At 48.6% G+C, this 20384-nt stretch overlaps 1 protein-coding gene across 2 annotated transcripts in view; it reads right to left on the reverse strand.

The window, feature by feature from the left end:
- Window positions 1-1783: 1783 nt before the first annotated feature.
- TMEM273 (transmembrane protein 273) overlaps window positions 1784-20384 on the reverse strand; it is a 28387-nt gene continuing 9786 nt past the window's right edge. Inside the window, exons 2-7 of one of the 2 annotated variants that reach the window (XR_012497948.2) lie at window positions 12430-12483; window positions 11405-11545; window positions 10159-10189; window positions 8955-8978; window positions 3106-3540; window positions 1784-2312 (exon numbers count right to left, since the gene is read on the reverse strand). Coding sequence is in view for 1 of the 2 variants with exons in the window: in XM_019730152.3 (XP_019585711.2) it covers window positions 3516-3540; window positions 8955-8978; window positions 10159-10189; window positions 11405-11545; window positions 12430-12483 (275 nt within the window). In the remaining variant the exon portion in view is untranslated. Of the gene's footprint in view, window positions 2313-2339; window positions 3541-8954; window positions 8979-10158; window positions 10190-11404; window positions 11546-12429; window positions 12484-20384 lie in introns of those variants that run through there. The other variant, XM_019730152.3, reaches the window with a different exon arrangement.

Consider the following 20384-nt stretch of genomic DNA (forward strand, 5'->3'; position numbering starts at 1 on the left):
CACTGATTTAAATGTTAATCTCATCCAAAGAAACACCTTCACAGAAACATTCAGAATAATGTTTGCCCACATAACCAGACACTGACCCAGCCAAGTTTCCACAGAAAATCAACCATCACACCACATATTCTCTATCAGTTGTAGGGTAACTACTCAAATCTCTGCTCAGCTCTTTTCAGTCTTCCAGAAATTATTATCCCATTTTATAAATGAAGAAACTGAGGCATAGCAAGGTTAGTTTTCCAGCTCACAAAGCAGCATTTGGCTGTAGAAGCTGTATACTCTACCATCACTCTAAACTGCTCAGAGGAGACCACAAATGAAGAGAAAACTTAAGTCTGTTGAAATTCCAGGACCATGAACACTCAAACCCAAAACATGCTGAGAAGTGTGGCTGGGGTGCTGGAGGCCTGAGTAACTTCCCTGCACTGTGCATACACAGCCTCAGAGATGTGCCACTCGTTTGTCACCCGGTGATAATGCACAGACGCAAAAATCATATTCTTTGAAGGATGATTCACTTATTTAACGCATCTGAGATTATGACAAATGACTAAAGAGTCAGTCAGCTGGATGAGCCTGGAGCACAGCCTGGCCCAGGCCCTTTCAGGCTTCCTGTCCCGGGTACCAACCCCTCTGCTGGCATCTTCAGCTCTGCTCAGCTTCCCTCTGTCTGAGCACCACCTCTGCACATTCCATCTCATGGTAGATGGGTCTTATACTCCTCCAGGTGATTCTTTCCTGTTTTCTCTCATGGATCCCAGAACACATTCTGGAGCAATCTCCTATATGCATGTTTTTAACCCCAGTTCACAAGCGTGAACTGGAGGAATGTGGGGTTCACTCTCTCTCCAAATGCAGCCCACCCATTGGCTCCCTAATAGTTGTTACAACCGACCCAAGACCAGTTGCAGACCATTTCCAAGACTAGCTCCCAGGTCCTCTCCAGCCTGGGCAAGGACTCGAAACCCTAGGAGTGGTGATGCTGAGCGAAGAGTGATCGGCTTTCCCCTCACCCCCAAATCCACCTGACAGTAAGTCATGCATTGCCATCTCCAAACGCCATCCCAAACCCATCCGTCCTCTGAATCTCTGCTGTCAGCAATCCAAGCCAAGCCACCCTTACCTCTTGCTTGATTGGGGCCAGGACGCACAGCAGAACTCTAGGGGACTGCAGAGTGATACTGACATGTCAAGACTCCTTTGAAAAATCACAATAACTCTGATATTGTCATCTCTATCTGCTTAACTTGTTGATCTACCACTCAACTATTTCCAAACTCTGATTATGAGAAGGGGTGTCATTGATTTATTTGTTCAAACCCCCATATATTCTATAACAGAATATATCATAGAATATATTAGAATTCTATGATATGTATACTTTTAACACAGAGAAGAATATACACGCATATTTATTTAATTTTTATGTATTGATTTTAATTTATATATTTAACATAAATATATTTTTAATTTGTAGATCTAGAGATTAACACATACTTAATTTGTTGACCTTGCCAGATAACTCTCCCCCAGCTCACCTTCCCCTCCTCCAGTTACTGAGTCCTGGAATCAGCAAACCTGGCTGATTCCCTTAGATCCTGGCTGGCTGCTGCCATCTGCAGCCTGCTCCACCCATGTGGGGATGGCTTTTCATCTGGTGTTTGAGTGTCATCTGCCCCTTCTGCTTTGGGCAGGGTGTTCTACCCACCAAGATAGACTGTCTGGGAACTGCCTGTGTTCTGGGGGCCCAAGGCCTCCTGGGCTGGGAGGGCAGGGTTTATCCCAGCCCCTGGTCTCCTGCTCCCAAACCAGAGGGTAAGGCAGTTGGAACGGCCTTCATTCAAGACATTGCACCCACAGACACAATGACTTTTTGTGGTTGCTTCCAAACACGTCCAAGAAGGTCTATCCTCTGGAAACTCCATCCCCAGGAGCTGGGGTCCAGTAAGACTACCACAGAAGGAAGCCACTGAGCTTGCATTTGGGTGTAAGCCAAGGAGACCCACTGCAAAGGGCCTCCAGGCCCTTCTACCTCCCAGGCATGTCAACCTTTATAACCGAAGGAGAGAGCACTGATCTTCAGCACATTTCTCTGTGTTCTTCACACAGGAGAACTTGTGTGGGGATGAAACAAAGCTGGAGCCCAGGAGTGATGCTGGGATAATATGTCACAACATAGGATGGGGAAGAGGACCCCGCGGTTCTGTCATGTCTATAGAAAATAAAATGATTACTGAGAATCCAGAAGCATTCACCTTCAGTTCACAAGTGTCTCTGCCATTCACAAACCAGATGTCTTAATTGAAATGCTGCTAAAAGAAACAAATCAATTAACAGACAGCTTACACATTGGTTTATTCTATCTTACACACAGAAAATTGCTTATGAGTATCACATTACCACTTCAGGTTATCAGTTAACGAAGGCTGCTAATGAACTACGTTGTTATCAAGTTGGAGAACAGACGCCCTGGGAATCCAGGCAAATTATTATAACACAGCACTTTGTTTTGAAATGTAGCCCATCTTTCATCACACACAAGGAGAGTAACCTAACCCAAGGAGAGCCAGTCCATACAACCACCTGGATTTCTGTTGAATGGAAAGGCAACATGTATTCCATAATGCAGCCCCACAAACATAGGGCTAATATTACACGGGAGAGATACGTTAATGGGACCTGTGCTACAAAACCTTATGTTTATGGGAATAACAAAAAGATGTGGGTTCCCTAAGCCGCTGCCAGTTGTGTCCTCCATGACAAGGTGTGCACATTGTAATAATAACCACAGAATAATTCTATAAGCATAACAATAATGGCTGAGATTTGTATAACTCTCTACAAGCCATAGCATCTACTTTCTCATTTAATCCTTTGTTGGCACCATCATTTAAAGAGCTGCGGGCCCAGTCCATGGATGTCAGACCCCTTCCTATCACTCCAGCCCAGCCTGCCATTTCTTCCTTCGGAAGATCAGTCTTTCATTTACAGGAATGGAGATTTCCCCCATGGTCTCCATGTATCAGGGCCTCTGAATGTTCACAGGGGAATTCTTCTGGCAGCTAAGAAGGTGAGGCAAACAGTTCTGGAAATGCTGCTTACCTGTTGATAATGGTGGTGCTATCTCTGTGTCTTAAGTTTGGCTCTCATTCCATGAGCCATTGCTGTGGGTGGCTTCCATCGACACGTCCTATCGTGCCGTCATAGATGCATGAAGAGTTCTGAGATGGGGACCATGACAGGCAGCGAGGATTTATTGGCTTCTATCCTTTCCTACTCCTGGATAAAGTGTGCATGCCTCCCTCTATGCAGCCAGCTTCTTGCAGAAGAGAAGCGATATTTTCCTTCAAGACAGAGGCACTGGAGGTCCTGTTCATTCTACTATCTGCCCTGGATATTGAATTCCACATGAAGGTCTATCACCAGCTTTGGACATTCAAATTTAAGACATCCCCAAAACTGCAATGGGCAGTTTTCCAGACTGCCAAACCCCTCCTGAAGCAGCTGCTCACTCAGAGTTCAATCACTCGTGCATCACTAGAAAGGAAAAGAAACATCTGGAAGTCTATTGACAAAGTGACAATGCTCTTACTAATCATGGCATATGTTTATGGGACACACAATTAAACAGGTATGAAAAAGTTCATCAGCAAATCTTAGTCAGGTTGGACATTTCCTCACACAACAAAGAAAGGGACCTGAAAACCAGTGGCTTCTAAGTAAAGAGGAGAGGTTTTCAGGTAGAGCGCAACATGCCAAACCGAGGCGACAGCACCTCATCCACTTTGATGACACAAAAGGAAGAAGTCAATCCCCAAGGGTAACAGGTATAACTAGGGGAAAGAGCCACTCTGTGTACTTGAAGAGTTTATACAGATCTGGACAGATGCTACGAGGAACAAGTGAGACAGACCTGTGGGAGTGTAACTGGGAACCGGTATCTTCAAGTCTGAACTATATGCTGTTACAGAAGGTGAGACGTTTCTATACTTAATGTATCAGCTTTGAAGGAAGGGAATGGCAGCATAGATATATATTAAAAACCAGGAACAGAGAAGAAAAGATGAGGTCACCAAACCAGACTCCGATACCATAGAGCTTGGGCTGAAAGTAGGGCAGAAAGGCACTGTGGCCCCTCTCACCTGAGGGCCTCACTAACACCTCCATGTTGAGACTGAACTCACACCAGCACTTTACTGTACTTTCAAATGAACATTATCTGTAGTTATAGCAGAATGACAGACATAATGCTTACGTTGCATACTTGTCTGTGCCATTCCATTGTGTGTATTCAGTTTTACTATCTTGAGGTCTAACAAACATTTCCCCATGGGAGAGGGGGTAACAATAGCAGAAAGAGCAGAGCAAAACATCAATGTGACAAGCCAAGTCAGTGGCCACAACTCGTACCTACCTATCCCATGTGTGAGAGACCCAGGGCACAGGTCGAGGTTGGGGTTACAGAGCTTGATGGCAGCAGAGCTGATATGGAAGACAAGCAAGTTGGACACAAGCAAGGATAGCAGGAGAGAGAAGTGGAGAAGGGATTCTGAGAGCCCGTGTGCTGTCAGGTATTTGCACTTCTCCATTAAAGTATGATGGGTCCAGAAGAACACAGAGTTTAGGTTGGTCTAGAGGTCCACGGGCTCAACACAAAGTTCATCCCTCTATTATCTTTAATAAGTCCTGAATTCAAAAAAGGGCCCCTTCAGGTGTTACTAAGGAGAAGTTCTACAGTGGCTGGAGCCAGCCAGTATTTGCACTTGAATTTCTGATGCCCAGAGAAGATGGGCAGACCAGGAGGGCAGTCTCCTGTTATCCCTGATGGCCCAGAGCTGGGGAAGTGGCACTTGTAAGCTACCTCATGGAGGAAGTTGTTCTCTGACAGGGCAATGATTCCTCTTTGTTGAGTATGTCACCCGCCTGTAGAGAGCCAGGCACAACCTGCAGGAAAAGATAAGCTGGGCAGGGGCTGAGATAGCATCTGCTGGCTGGACTGGTAGGTGAATTAGGCTGCAGACCTGGGCTGGGTATCAAGAGAAAGAGAAAGAGACTTTTGGAGATCATAGGATTATAGTGGCTGCCTAAACGTGCCACGCTCTATAAAAATTATATAGACCAGTAGAAGAGAAGAGAAAAACAAAACGAATCACAAGGGTGCCTATATATCCAGGTTTGCCTAGGACAGTCTCAGGGTATGTCTGCTGAGGGTTAGTTAATGCCTGCTAATGCGGAAAAGTCTTTTGACCAAATCCAACACACATTTCTGATTTTAAAAGCTCAGTTAAATAGGAATCGATGGATGCTTCCTTAGCATGATGAATACATGTAATTCAGCCCTAAAGCCAGCATCTTACTCAAAGAAAACCATTAGTGGATTTTTCCACCACGATCAGGCACAAGACAAGCATCCATGCTGTTTCCACTATTATTTAGTAGTGGTGGTCTTAGCCAATAAAATCAGAGAGGAATAAACAATTAGAGCCATAAGAATTGAGAAAGAAAACCTACAGTTTGGCAGATGACATGATATCACGAAATTTAGAACATGGTAAAAGTGGCAAATAAGAGATCAAGAAGAAAATTACACAAACAATAAAAGCATTCAATAAATTCAATAAGGCAGCTGCTATAATGTTAACATACCAAAAAAAAAAAAAAAAAAAAAAATTCCGTAAGCAATCAATGACCAAGTAGGAGATATAATGGGACACTCCTTTTACCAAAGCAACAAAATCATAAAATATTTAGAAATAAACTTAACAAGAAATGTGAGTAAGAATAAAATCTGAAAACTCTCCTGAGACACACAAAACAGACTTGTAAAAATATATCTCTTCAATGAACGATTGCTTAACATTGTAAAGAAGTCAATTGTCTTCGATTTAATACATGAATGTAATGCAAGTCCCCCAAAATACCAAGATGTTTGTTTCCCAAGATAGATTCTGAAGTTGATTGTAAAGTTCATATGGAAAAACAAACATGTGAGAAGCGCTAGGACAGAGGAGCAAGAGTGCGCTCCTGACAATGAAACACAGCAGGGACCAGCCATGCCAGATGGCAGAGGGCACCATGGAGCCTCCACGGGTAAGAGCATATAGTAGCTACTGAGTAATCACAACACTGTTGCAGGATAATATAAAGTCTAGAAACGGTCCATGTACACATGGAAACTCAGAACATGATAAGGGTGGCAAATAAAACCCTGGGGAAAATAGGGCTATTTTAAAAATGATGTCGAAATGGATTGCCATTTGGAAAAAGATAAAATTGTCTCTACCTCATGCTATACACATCACAAGAAATGCCAAGGGGATCAGAGATCCAAATAGAAAATAAATTCACACAAGAACTATAAAAGAATATATTTATGTACATTTATGTACATATATAAACATTTCTTTAATTTTATAAACAATTGTACAAATGTAAAAAAATGTTAATTAAATATATTTCATAAAAGGAACACAGGAAGGATAAAGCAGAAGCTATTGAAAACAGTTTCCTAAAGTGTGGTGGAGTGGACAGGTAGGAAGGCATGACCTGTCTGAATTCACCTGTTTATACGTCTTTATCTCTGAACCATAGACACGTTTTACATACTCAAAAAATAAAATTAAACTAAAGGGATTAAGAAAGAAAACATGAAGACAGCATAGAGACTAAAACAAATGTTTCTAACTATATCAAATTGATAGCACAATCACATAGAGAAAATAATTCAATTTTAACACAATTGTCTGTACACATAGAAAGCTAAATTCTAAGAACAAAAGGAGCTGCAAAGAAATCTTCAAGTTACTGAGTAAATTTGCAGTTGTATCGTGGTGTAATTCTGGAAGTATTTTGTGTGTATTATAGGATAGAACAAACAAGTTAAAACAAAACAAAACACCTTTATATGGTTGAGAAGCATGGAATGAGAAAAGCTTAAGAAGAACCTTGAGATACTGAGTTTGTAATTTAAATATCCATTTCCTGACTCTGTCCACTGAGAGGTCCTAGAAGGTATGACGCCTCAGTAGCCAGAAACGTTGTGCCCAGATCTTGGTTTCTAAAAACTATGCCAAATCAAAAAATGAAAGGAAGGAAGGGAGGGAGCGAGGGGAGGAAAACAGGGATCCTAGGGAAAATGGGTGATTCCAGGTCTGAGAAAGGACAGTAAAAGGTGAACCTGGGGTACTGTGTTGTATCAGAAGTTTAAGAAATGCTGTCAAAAGCCACCACAAAGTGATTTGTATTGAACAAACTTGGGACAATTTAAGCATAAAAAGACTCATCATGGCAATGAATTAAGATTTATTGAAGTCCATAGGTATAATGTTAAAGAGGTAAGAAAAAGAAAAAAGAGGTTTAAAAAAAAAAGTCATTTTTTCCTAAAAGAATGCCAGCTATTACATGCAGAAAGAATGCTAGAATTAAAAACAGCATCTTGTAACTCCCAAAGCAATAACTAATTCAAACATGAATCATGACGAGATATTAAATCATGGGGTGAAGAATCGTTGGCGGGTGGTCAGGCTATTCACATGGTCTCAAAGCACCACCCCTCAGATTATTTACTAGTTGCAAAGGGGACATTTTATTTCAACAATGAAGAGATCTAGCAGTTGCTTCCTTGACCAAGCAATTAAATGTAGCATCACCAGCAGTGAGAGAGCCTGGCATCATATGCCTCCTGATGCAATATGATAAAAGATACACAATGTCACTTCAGTGGAATTCTTCATAAAAATTCTCAATCTGAACTTACTCAGGAGGACACAATCAGACAAATACAGAAAATAGGACATCATACAAGACAACTTCAAAATTGACAATGCCATGGGGGAAAAGGCAGAGGGGTTGTCCAACATTTAAAAAGACTAAAAAGAGATGAAATAAAATGCAATGGATCCTGGCTTGGAAAAAGAGAGTGATAGTCTTGGTTGTTTCCATGTCTTGGCCACTGTAAACAAAGCTGCAATGAACATTGGAGCACACGTGTCTTTATGTATAAATGTTTTCAGATGTTTGTCACCCCAATAAATTTAAAAAATAAATTTAAAAAAAAAAGAATTTTTAAATGTGGAAAAAAAAAAGAGTGATAAAAGGTACTTTTGAAACAATTAGAGAAATTTGAATATAGGCTGTGTAGTAGATGATATTGAATGATCATTTTCTCAAGTGTGGTCGTTGTATGATTATGTGGGAGATAACATGGTGATGTATTTAGGGGTGAAATATGATATCTATACTAGTTTTTAAGCGAATCAGAAGACATATATGTAAACAGAGATAATGCAAATGGGCAAAATGTTAATTTGTGAATCTAGGTGAAGGATGCGTATGTATGTTTTTTCATTACACTGTTCTTTCAATTTCTCTGTGGATTTGAAGATTTTTCAAAAAGAAAGAGAGAGTACGTGGGCAGTGCACAAAGTTTTGGAAAGTGGGCCCAGGGAACGGGAATTGTAAACCAACGATTCGGGTAAACTTAGAGAAGCTGACTCCTTTCCTCGCAGCAGTGCTCCTTCAGCCAGCTGGCCGTGGCTGTGTCCCACTCCTGCAGGCCCTGCCCTGCATGTTCAGGACTTGTCCACTCTAAGACCCCAAAGCAGAGGTGAAAAGTAGACACTTAACAAAACTGATAGCTTGATGACACAAAGAAAGTTTGGGATTTTTTTTCCATCAAATTGACTAAGTTGGCTAATGGTTTGGTTGGCCCCTGTCAAGAGACAGTCTTGGTAAATGAAAAAAGGAATTAACCACTTTGCTGTTAAAACCCAGTTTTCTCGGCTCTAATCAGGCCAATGCCCCAAAGAGATGCTGATTCTGGGTGTCACAGCCATCCTGGCACAGGGACTTCTGGCCCATGGTTAGCAATCCTCACCCCTTCTGCATGGGACCCTGCAAGAGAGCCACCAGCCACTGCAGGACAGGCGCTGCCCTTTCTCCTGGCAACTCACCTTTCGGAGAAGTTGAGGTTTAACCTGTAAAACAGAAGAAGAGGATGTTGATTAAATAATTCCTAGACGACAGAAAGCACGAGCAAAGTTTTGCTACAGGAGAACGGCTGGCTTGTCCTTAGCTTTTTCTCTCAAGTCTAACTTCTTCCTGACTCAGCCTGACTCCATCTAGTGTTAGTTTCAGAAACTTGAATTGCACTTCCCTTCTCTTCGAAAATCCCTCCATTTGTAAAGGTTCTGTGATCTGACCAGTTCCAAGGGCAGTTCCCTGCACAAGGTAGGGGCTATATCTGGGGAGAAAGCTCCCAGCCGGCCCCCTCTCCCCTGTTCTTCATTTCTTCCTTCCCCTCCTCCACCTACCTGCCTTCCTCCCACTCCCCTCACATCTTTCTCCTGTGCTTCTCTTTGGCAATGTTTATTGTGAATGACTATTGCAGCCACCTCCCCTGGACAGTGGCTATTCCTCCTATAGCTCTGATGTGTCAGAATAATCCAGAACTTCCAACACACACAAAACGGCGGTGCTCCTCTGACGTGATACATGGCAACGTAAAAACACAGTGACTTCCCGTTTGTGCTGTGTGGTCCACAGCAGCATCTTCCCACATCATGTGTCGGTCATTCATTATGCATCATCCCAGCCTTTCCCAGCCCCTCAACCCGCTGGCACACACCAGGATTAAAAATTGGGCTTTGCAAAATCTTTTATTTTTGTGAATCCAGATACTAAGATGTCCCTGAAACAGAGGCTGCAACAAGCTCTGGAGACTTTCAGGGACACTGGAGTTTCCAAAACCAAGTACCTTAACTCAAAGTGCCCCACGGTGCATATGGGCAGTTTGTCTGGCCAAGGGAGCATCGCTCATCCGTGGGTGGTGTCAGATCACCATGCCAGAATCTCCATCTGTCCACTCTATCGTCCTGACACGGGGCGGGAGCTGGCCATTTAGTCTGCTGCCGCACACCCAGGGTGCCTCCACCCCCCAGGGTGCACAGAAGCAAGCCCAAATCCCTTTGGCCACTATGCCCTGTGCCACCCCCTTCGTCTCATGACACCTGTCCACTGCCCCAAAGGAGCAGAGAGTAGGTGAGAGGCCATTGGGTGCATTCCTGTCTCCTAGGAAGCATTTCAGAGTGGAGACAGGGGTTAGGATGACAGGCAGGGGAGCAGAATGGATAAAACAGCAGTGACATGATACCTTACCTTGGGGTTTTCTTCTTTAGCGCAATGGTGTCTAAACAGAGAGAGCCGGGTGTTAGGAACAAGGCACTGTGGTTGGTGTGCAGCTCGCTCAGTGCCAGGCAAGGGTCTGGGGGTCAGAGCCGACCAAGGTCGGGCAAGGCCGAGGGGCTCCCAGGGTCAGGGCCGTGGGGGGTAGTGATTTGGGCTCAGTGCTCTGCCCCTGCTTTCGGCACTGTCAGAGGTTCTCTATCTAGGTCCTGTCACTGGGACCCTTAGCTCAGCAAACAGGTGGGACTGAGGCTCCCCCTGGGACACCTGTCCTGTAGTTCCTCACCTCCCCCTGCACATGCAGCTCCTGTGCCCGTTTGTCCTCAGGAGAGCTGGCATGTCTCCTGCTCTGTGATGAGGAAGCCGTTTGCTCTCCCTCCTTTTTCATCGGGACCAGACCTTCTCAAGAGAAGTCATCGCGTAGGGATACAAAATCAGTGGCAAACAAGCTCCTCTGACTAATTAAGCCCTTCATGCGGCTGGACGCACTGATCTCAGGAAGCCCTGGAGGACAGCTGCTCCCCCTCTCCTGGGCCAGATGACTCCTTCCCCATACCTTCTGCATCTCTTCACAGATAATCTTGGAATTTTCCAGAGATACTGTGAGGTGCCTTCCCCCTCATGCTCAGGAAAACTGCATGGAAAACTGTACCATCATCCCATTAAGCAGTCTTATACAGGTCCCACTTGCTTCCTGCAGGGCCCACCTTGAGAGAAAGGGTGCAAATCCCTGCTGCATTTTGCTATTAAAACTCACAAACTGACAGCTCAGCATCAGCACCTTGCAGGTGCCCAGGACACTGAGAACCAGGTGGGGGTCATGTCAGCCCAGCTCTGCTTGGATCATGAGGACTTTCCCAATTTATGGGGAGCCACATAATTGGTGCTGGCAGCACCTCCAGCCACCCACCTGCGAGGACCAGCCTCATCACCTCCAGGGAGCAATTTTATCTGATCACACTATTTGGATGAAAATAGAAATTTCTGTTTGAAACCAACTCAGCTCCCTTGCCCACCTTTCTCCAGGAAACCTGAGTCTTAGGAAAACCAAAAGGGACTAAATGGAAAAGTACAGAGAGACAGACAGAGACAGAGACACAGGAAGGTCACTGCACTTCTTTTTAGCCCCCAGTTTTTCATTCCTTCTCCAGCTGGTGTTCCGGAGTGGCCGTCAGTGTTGTGCCGGGGAGGCCTGGGCTGAGCGGCACGGCCCCCTCACCATTGTATCCTGGCGCCGGGCTCCTTAGGTCCGAGGAGTCGTTATCGAACAAGTGCTTCCTGATCATGCAGATCTTCAGGGCCAGGAAGCCGGCCGATAGGGCTACGCCCAGAGCTGTCCCGATGATGGCGTACTTGATATCTGAAGTGTAATGATGAATTGAACAATGGCCTTCAATCGGTCAACACCCTGCAAAGGTCTTCTACAACTCCCTTTACATTTGGGATGAAGTCCAAAGTCATGCGCGTGGGCCCACAGCTCCACACTAACCCTCTGAGGCCAACCTACTTGCCCAATCTTCTGGGAGCATAGTCACATCCCAGACTCTTCACCCACACCCTTTCCCCTCTTCCTGGAACTCCATCCCTGGTCCCTTCAGCTGTGGAAGTCACTCCCAGGTGGCTGATGGCTTCTTTCTCTGGCCTCCTATAGCCCTTCCTCACCTCCCCCTTCATGAATTCATTTCTCAAGTATGTGTTAATTGCCTGCTCTGTGGTGAGTTCTGAAGGCAAATGAAGGAGACCTAGTGCATCTTGGGGACCATGCAGTTAGGGCTCACTCTAATGTCAGGTGCCAGGGTCGGGCTGGGCTTACATGGGGGTCAGCAGCTTTCCAAGAGGAGGGAAATTGCACTTCACCCTGAGAGGTGAGCTCTAAGGTGAAGAGGAGCTGGGATCATGCCAGTGGAGGGAGGCCACTGGTGAGGGCATGGAAGCACGGCATAGCCTGTGTCCGAGGATCACAGCTGCAGTGCAGGGTGTATGGGCATGGGGGCTGCTCGTCTCACAGAGCATGGACAAAGGTGGCCCTGGTGACTATGACCCTTTTGAGGACAGGCTCTCGGGCAGGACCATGTCCCCAGGATAAAGCTGTGTTAGCCACTCAGGCAGGTCTGGAGGTGAATGTTGTCCTTATTCTTTGATGACCAGCAAGAAACACAAACCAGCATGCCGTTCCTCCCCACCCCGCACAGGTCTCCTTCCTGCCCTCGCCTCCCACGCAGAATAAGCTGGGCAGTGACCTACCTATTTCGGCCCCAGCAGGTTTGCCCGTTGCCAACACTTGAGCTCTTCCAACATCTGCGAAAAATGAAAACCCAGAGTCTGGTTAGGACAGAACTGTTGGCTGTCATCAGGCCAGGCAGGAGTCAAGGGCCAAACCCTGTCCCCAACACCCACTCCCACATACCTAGGGAAACCTGCCACAGGTATCGCTCCTGTTTGGCCACTATCCTCAGGAGCACAGAGATGGGCTCCTGGTTGCCACAGAGTGTCTGGGAGCCTTGCTGGGATGTTAGAGGCCTCCCAAACCCAGACCAGGAGAGAGGTTCTGTTGAGTTCAGTTAAGCCAGCTCTTTGACACAGTTTCCCAGACCCCCACTCTGACCCTTGCCTGCTTCTCCAGCTTCCCGCATCACTCCCACAAGCCCTCTCATTCTAGCCATGCTGGATTGCTTCCAGTTCCTGACACAGGCTGGGGATCTGCTGCTCCTGGGTCCCCTGCCCGGCCCCATCTTCTCCCCTCTCCTTCTTCACCTGGTCTTGGTTCCATGTCCCTTCCCCCCACACGTGGCTTAGCTGTCCTCTCTGTGTGCTCCACAGTAGTTGCACTCACCCATCATAACTGACCACATCATTTACTTAACAACTTATGTGGCACTGCTGTGTGCCAGGCACCATCTGAAGCTTTGCTGCTATCAACCCACTAACTGCGTCTTCCGGTTGGTCTCCCACTGGGCTGTACAATGCCCTGTGGGGCGTTCTTCTCGCAGCATTTGACACAGCGCCTAGCACATAGGAGGTGTTACTATATATTTGCTGAATGAATGAATGAATGAATGAATGAATGAATGAATGATGTAATACAGCATGCTGCAGCAGTGTCTCACTCTTCCAGCCAGGGCCTGCACCCTTAAGACAGGAGACATGGCTTGTGGCTGGGGCCGTGGTCCCTGCAGACAGGTCCTGGAAAAGCTGAGGCAGAGCTGTGGGCTTTGGAGAGGAGGCGCACACTAATTGGCCACTTATTTTGAGGCAGATATTGGTGCAGCACTTGCATTAACACATTTGACACTCACAGCAACAACTCTGTGAGATAGGTGCTATTATCATCACCAACTGATTGATGGGGAACGGGAGGCATGGGGACTTGAGGGTGTGCCCAAGGGCCAGGAGAAGCCGGAAGTGGCAGGGCCAGGGTCTGAACTCTGGAGAGGCCCTGCAAGCACAAGTCCTAACAGAATGACACCCAAACCCTCAAGGCCAAGGTCTGGAGGGTGCTTGGGTAGGGGTGGATGTATGGTGAGGCCAAGCCTGACGCTAGATTCACACTTTCAGGCAAAGGCAGAAGCAGGAAGTACCACGAGCATTTTTTCTCAGAAAAGGGAGCAGGTGACTTTGTTGGGAGGGACGAGACCTTCCCAAGAGAAGTCCTCTCCCCAGTGCTGGTCTTATAGAGACTGAATGATGTCTGCGGCATGAAAACAGTGAGGGTGTTCTCCACGTGACCACACTCAGTGCTGCGCAGGGTGACGTACGTGTAGGATTGACACTCCACAGGGGACATCTTCACTCTGTGTGCTTTGGGTGAGAAAGGGACCATCCTAACGGATGGAGGCCTCACTTGGTAAATGGGTAAAGCTGGAGAATTCTGAAGTAAAAATGCACAGCCGTATTACTCACATGCCCTCTCGGAAATTCAGTGACTCCTCCCTCCGTGGGGCTGATCCACTCACACACATACCACAGACACCGCCGTGCATAATAGGACCCTGGTTTTGTCAGTTCTCTGAAGCCCCCACCGAGCTTCCTTGTTTCTTTACATCAACCCTGTTGCGCCAGCTCGGTTGGAAACCATTTCAGGGATGGGACAAAGCCTTGTGTTTTGCACAAGGTCGAACTGAGCTGACTAAGCCAAGAGGCTGTGCCTGGGAGCGACTTCCAGACTAATGCCCAAAGTCAGGGCTGTGTGTGCTGCACGCTCTCCCTCGCTCCTTTCCTGACACCGTCCAGCCTCTCTCTGCCTTACTGGACAGAAGGCAGGGCACCAGTGGGTGAGGCCAGGCTCACTAAGGGACAGCCTCTCCCCTGGCCCCTCGCACACAGACATCTTTCCTGGCTCCCACCATCGCGCTCCACGTGTAACATGCAGCATAAAAACTTCATTCAAGCTCAAGATGAAACTTGAATGGAGAAAGAAGAAAGGACACAGACCAGGATGAGTGAGATAGAAAGGCCCAGAGATATAGAGAAACAGAGAGAGACACCTAGAGAAACACAGAGACAGGCACGCACAGGGACACACATGGAGGCTGCAGCTGAGAAGTTCAGACGACTGGCAGGAGGGGCGAGAAGGAGAGAGGAGGAAGAATGTCCAGTGTCAGAAAGGCCTGGCCCTGTGCTCCTGACAGCACCAGGCTGCCTAACACCCTTCCGAGCCCACCAAGTGCATCATTCTAAAATCACAGCTCCTGTCCCTCCCTGGCAGGAAGTTCCTGGCTGGGGCTCAGTTCAGCCCCTACTCCTCATCCCCCAACACAAGGTCAGTGTCCTTAGTCACCACCCTCCATCCTGTGTCCTCCCCAAGCCCTGAGCCACTCCTAGTTCCCAGCCCCCAACAGCTCTCCAGGCTCTCCTGTCTCAGAGACTGAGTGAATGCCCTCCTTGGGGCTGCTGCTCGGATACCTGCAGACAGACAACCCTGGGTAAAGGACCACACTGTGCACTCCATCAGGACACAGTCCCCTCCCAGGAATTCCTGCTAGCCAGACCATGGCCACTCGGCGGCAGCCTTTCCCCTCCTCAGGGAGGGAAATCCCTCTGCGCAGCATTCCCCCTGCATTCTGCATCTGCTCTGCGCTCTAAGGAGCCCCTGGGTGAGGATCCGTCATGAACATACTAGCCCGCCAACCCCACCTGGTCTCCTGCCAGGGTCATGAGCTGAGGGAGGCCCCCTGTGAGCCCCCAGTGCTGATTTTCCCTGGCTCTGCAAAGTAGCTGGAGGATGGATGGCCCTAGCGGGGTTGGGCTACGAACACAGCCAGAGCCTGTGCTCCTGAGTTCAGATGTGTGAGAGACCCAGGAGGAAACTGGAAGCCACTGCACTTTCTCTGCTGGAATTCTCTGGGTTCTCTTGGGAACAGGAGGAGGGAGCACAGCCTTCAGAGGACAGGATCTCAAACCAAGGGGAGACTCCAAAGGGCCTGAGCAGGAGCTGGCTTTCCTGGGGACATGCAGGGACCCTGCCGGCTGGTAGATGTGCAGGGCAGTAGGAGGTATAGCGCTGGTCACATCTAACCTGACCACCAACACTCAAACTGCCCACACTGAGCTGGGTGCAGAGGGCAGGAGCAGAGACCCTGAGCACTCTCCTGGCTGCTGCCTGGAGCACAGCGCTGGGCGATCCCTAGAGGGGCCTGCTGAGCTCGCAGGGCAGCTTCACCCACCCAGCCTCCACATGAGCCCAGATCAGGTCCTGCACCCAGGAGCTCTCACCAAGCACACACCTGAGGCTGCACCTGCCCAGAGGATGCTGCCTTTTTCTAAGGTGCACAAGACACTTACGGTTCTGAGTCTAGGGTCTCTGCTTCCTCCTCATGCCCCTTTGGACGTGCTATTGCCAGATGACCTGATATGCCGCCCCTGCCTGACAAAATAGCTGGTTTTCAGGCCCCTCTCTACGACCCCTCCCACCTCAGTCCTACAGAGGACAGACCGCAAGTAGTTTCCCAAGAGGAAGGAGCCTCTTAGGAGAGTGAATGGCCCTGAGGCCTGGCAGCTCCCTGGGTCCCACTCCCTCAGTACGGAGAGGGCAGCCAACAGAGGGAGACAGCAGCATGGCTGCTCCCGGAGGGTGAGCTGAAGCCGTAGCATGGCCTTGGCCCATCTCAGTTAGAATCTGACCCTCTGAGGCCCATCCCTGACATTCAGACTTCCTGTGCTGTCCACCCTCAATAGGGGTTGGCACTCCTTAGCACCCTTATTTGGGCAGAAACTGGCTGTGTGGTTCCAGTGAGGGCAGTGGGTGTGCATGCACTCAGATGTCATTCTATAAGTATCTGAACTAAAAATAGGGAGAGGCTGCCCTGAGTGTTTGTCAATTAATGCCTGGCCATTTTCATCTCGGAACTTAAATATTGCAGAATGGCTCCTAACTTTAGATCTCATGAATTCCGATGCTCTCATCTAGAGGAAAGGGTTTCAAATGTCTAGAAGAGGCATCCATCACCTCCTAATGGTCCACACACAGGAATGAAGTACCTGCAGTGTGTTCTGAAGGACCCTGGTGCCCAGAGGGACCCAAGAACAACCCAAGACCCCTGAAGGAGCTCACAGAGTGACAGGGGAGACAAGATTTACACTGAAGAAAAGATCAGAGTGGCATGGGTGGTGTCCAGCACCTTCCTGCAAACCTCAGTCTCCACAAGATGAAGGAAGTCTGAACGGAATAGGTGGGGGGGCCATGCTGTGTGGCTTGCGCACCTCCCTTCCACCTTTGTCTGTTGGCAGCACCTAGGTTTTCCTTTGGGGAACCACCTGCATGTCATTCCCTCAGGGCAGCTCCAGGATAAACCTGTGACCCATCTCTGATTAATTAGCCTATTCCTTCTTCCTGTCAGCAGTAATTGGTCAAGGGGCAGGGCAAGTGATCTAATTCAGGCCAATAAGATTCAACTTTGGGACTTCAGGGAAAATACTGAGAAATAGGAGTGTCTTCCAGAATTGATAACTGTGGGGCTGAGGGGGTTCCCACCAGGTGGAGGAAACCTGCTGAGACTGAAGACCCCCCAACCAGAAGAGGGTCAGGCCGAGACCAAGTCCCTCAAGATAGCTTTTGAGTCCCTGAATCCAGCTGTGCCTGAAGCACTTCTCCTTGACTTTTCAGTCACCTCAGTAAAGAAACACCTTCATCTTAATTTTATCTGAGCTAAGTAACTATCACCTGCAATCAGAAGTGTCCTGATGACGGAGGTGGCAGATCCTTCAGGTTGGCAAGGCAGGGATGGGAGCAGACAAGTAGGACCTGGTGAAAATGGTGGGGGAAATATGGGTATGAGGACAGGCAGGGAAGGTGTCCAGACAGAAGAAGAGGGGCCAGCAAAGGCCAGAAGGCCCGAGAGAGCATGAGGGCTTAGGAATAAAGAAGCAGCTCAGAAGCTCAGAGCAGCTAGAATGCATGGGAAACCGAGGCTTTCAGGGCTTTCCAGAGGAATGGGAGGGGGCCGCCAGCCACCACATGGCTGCCCTGGGCAGGAACTGGGCATAGGAGGCTACAGAAGCCCACCAGAAAAGGGAGAGGCTGACCTGAGGCGGGGAAACACCAGGGGAAATGCCTCCAGCTTCCAGAAATAGCATCGTAATTAAGAGGAACACAATAATGGTGGGTGACCAGACTTGTGCCCACTTGGTTTTTCCTGAGCAATCTTTGCTAATTAATTCTTAAAGATTCACACACTGGGATTAAAACACTCAGCTACAGAAGCCAAACTGATCAATACTTTTCCAGGCTAATGGAGGGGCTAGAGGCAGGGAGCCAGCTTCAGCCCAAGGTAGAACCAGAGTGTTCCAGGCCTGGGAAGCACTCCTGCTGGCCAGGAGGTGGTGACATGCAAATGCTGTCACACCTGGCAGAAGAGCTGCCATAACATACCTGGTCAGGGAGATACTGAAACTTCAAGGGACAGAGATGCTGGAAGCCAGAGGAGCTGGAGGCCACCCTGGTGGGGTAGGTGGTAGTGTCCAGGGCAGGCTGGAACAGCAGACCCACAGCCAGAACATTCTGCTGACCCTACTCACTGGTGGTAGGGGTTTGTTTCATCTTTGAACATCTGTTGGGACATGAAACCTTTCTGTGAGCCTGTGGGGTGTGGGAAGGAATAATACTTGGAATCAGAATATCTGAGTCTTCATTCTGCCACTGTTTAGGCAAACATGACATGGCTCCCAGCTTGGTGGCCCCTCTGCAATGGGGCTGAAAATCAAGTACATAAAGCAAGCACATGAAAATCAAGCAAGAGTGAGCTGTGAGACCCCCTGAAGGTATGTGGGCACAGACTGAGGTGTCTTCTACAAGCACACAGCCACCCGCTTGAGATGGGGTCCCCAACTTTCCTGTGGCCAGGGGAAATGTGGAGAGCAGAGCATACCAGGAGGCAGCTGTGGGGAGGCTCTGAGCTCAGAAAGGAGCTAGGCCTCCCCGTGAAGGGTTCAGGTCTCTGATGTGAGAAGTTGCAGAGCCAAGCAGAGGCCTCCATAAGGCTCCAGGACTCCAGGTAGGGGACGGCCCATCCACTGAACATTGAGGTTTCAGACCAAAGATGTCCTGTTTACAAGAGGAGGCTTCGCAGAGAAAGCAGGGGACACTGGAAGCAGTGCAGAATAACTAATTAATGATGGTGAAGTATTTGGATGGGGAGAGCGCTGCATAACCGCTAAGTGGAGGGGTTATTATTATTCATGCAATATTCATACTGTGCTCTTCAGCCTCTGGGAAGCTTTGCTCAGGAGTCCTCAGGGATCTGGCTGAAGAAGCATGTGCCCAGGGGGCGGGGCTGTAGGATGACAGCTGGCCTGGCCCGCAGGGGAAGGGGCCATGATGCTGCAGAGGAAGCAGCAGCACCAGCCAACATGAGAGCCCCGGGACCTTGGCAACACAAACCATCTGCCTCCATCTACGAGGAGAGAGGTTCACTATGCCTACCATGCGCCAGGGTCTACGCCTGACATTTCCATCATAGTTATCTTTTCTAAGGCAGTTTCTAACATTTGCAGAGCCCAGCACATGTCACATGTCAAAATATTTCTAAGTTGTAAATCAAGCCACATACAGGGCCCAGCTCACTTTCCCCTCAGGATCCTGAACTCCACTCCCCAGGAGTCACCTTCCTGAAGGGAAAGCTCAGCTCTGCTGAGGGCCCCAAGGGCTGGCAGAGTCTTCTGGGCAGAGCAGGAGGATGCTGGGCCTTGCTAGGCCTCCTAAAATGACCAGATGCTCCTAAATTGGGGATAGGGCCTGGCCCAGTCAGACTCCCTGCAGGTCCTCCTACCCAGCACCTGCTTACCTGGAAATGCAGTCTGCCCAGGAATGCTTGTTGGTCATTGAAGTAAAAGCTCTTCCTCCCTTGCTCTCTGTCCCATAGCCCCGAGTGGGCTGTGGTTTCCCCTCCAGGACACACTGTACGCAGTTTTAGCCGCCCGGTGCACCCACAAGTCCCTTTCCCTTATATCTGTGTGCTGCTCCCGTTCCTGAACTTCCTAAAGTCTTTCTGACGAGATCAACAAGAAACAACGTCTTTGTGTTCGGATGTGTGTGTGTGTTATATGGGGGCCTCCAAAGGCAGGGCAGGGGCAGGGGTTCTGTCCTTGGACCACGGTCCACATTTTATCCGGAAACTCCAGCAGGTAATGTGCCCTCTCAAGGTCACCTGAATAGGAGGGCTCTGGGGTTTGAACCTGGGTCGGCCTGATTCCATAGAACAGTCTCACGCCAGCACGCAGGGTAGACAGTAGCTCCAAGCTGACTGCAGTTTCATAATGTGTCATGTGTGGGTGTGTCATGTGTGGCTCACCTGAGCTTGGGAGAGTCTCTAATTTCCATACCCCGAGGTCACCTCAGGGACCCTTGCTGAGTGTCTCTAGAGGCTTCCCTGGGTCAGCTTAGCTGCCCTGTCCCACACTGTCTTTTGTGGGGCTGAGCATGGGCCAGCCAAAAACTGTGACAGGCACCGCACCCTGCCACTTTCCCGGACGTCAGGCCACACACTGCTTCCAGTGGGGAAACGAGTGAGCCATGAAATGCGGCCTTGGAAGTGAGCAGAGACCCTGCTGCCATGGCCCCAGACAAATCCAGCCTAGAAAGTCTCCGTGCCACCAGATGACCGGCTGTACTGCAGCTGGGGGCTCATCCTCCAAGGCTGTACGATGCCTTGTAGGATAAGGCCCCCCTTCTCCATGTGGCTTGTGCCCACTCAGCCTCATACCAC

Source organism: Rhinolophus sinicus, chromosome 15 (genome assembly GCF_057876585.1).
Source record: "Rhinolophus sinicus isolate RSI-liver-muscle chromosome 15, RSI-T2T, whole genome shotgun sequence".
Classification (NCBI taxonomy): Eukaryota; Metazoa; Chordata; class Mammalia; order Chiroptera; family Rhinolophidae; genus Rhinolophus; species Rhinolophus sinicus.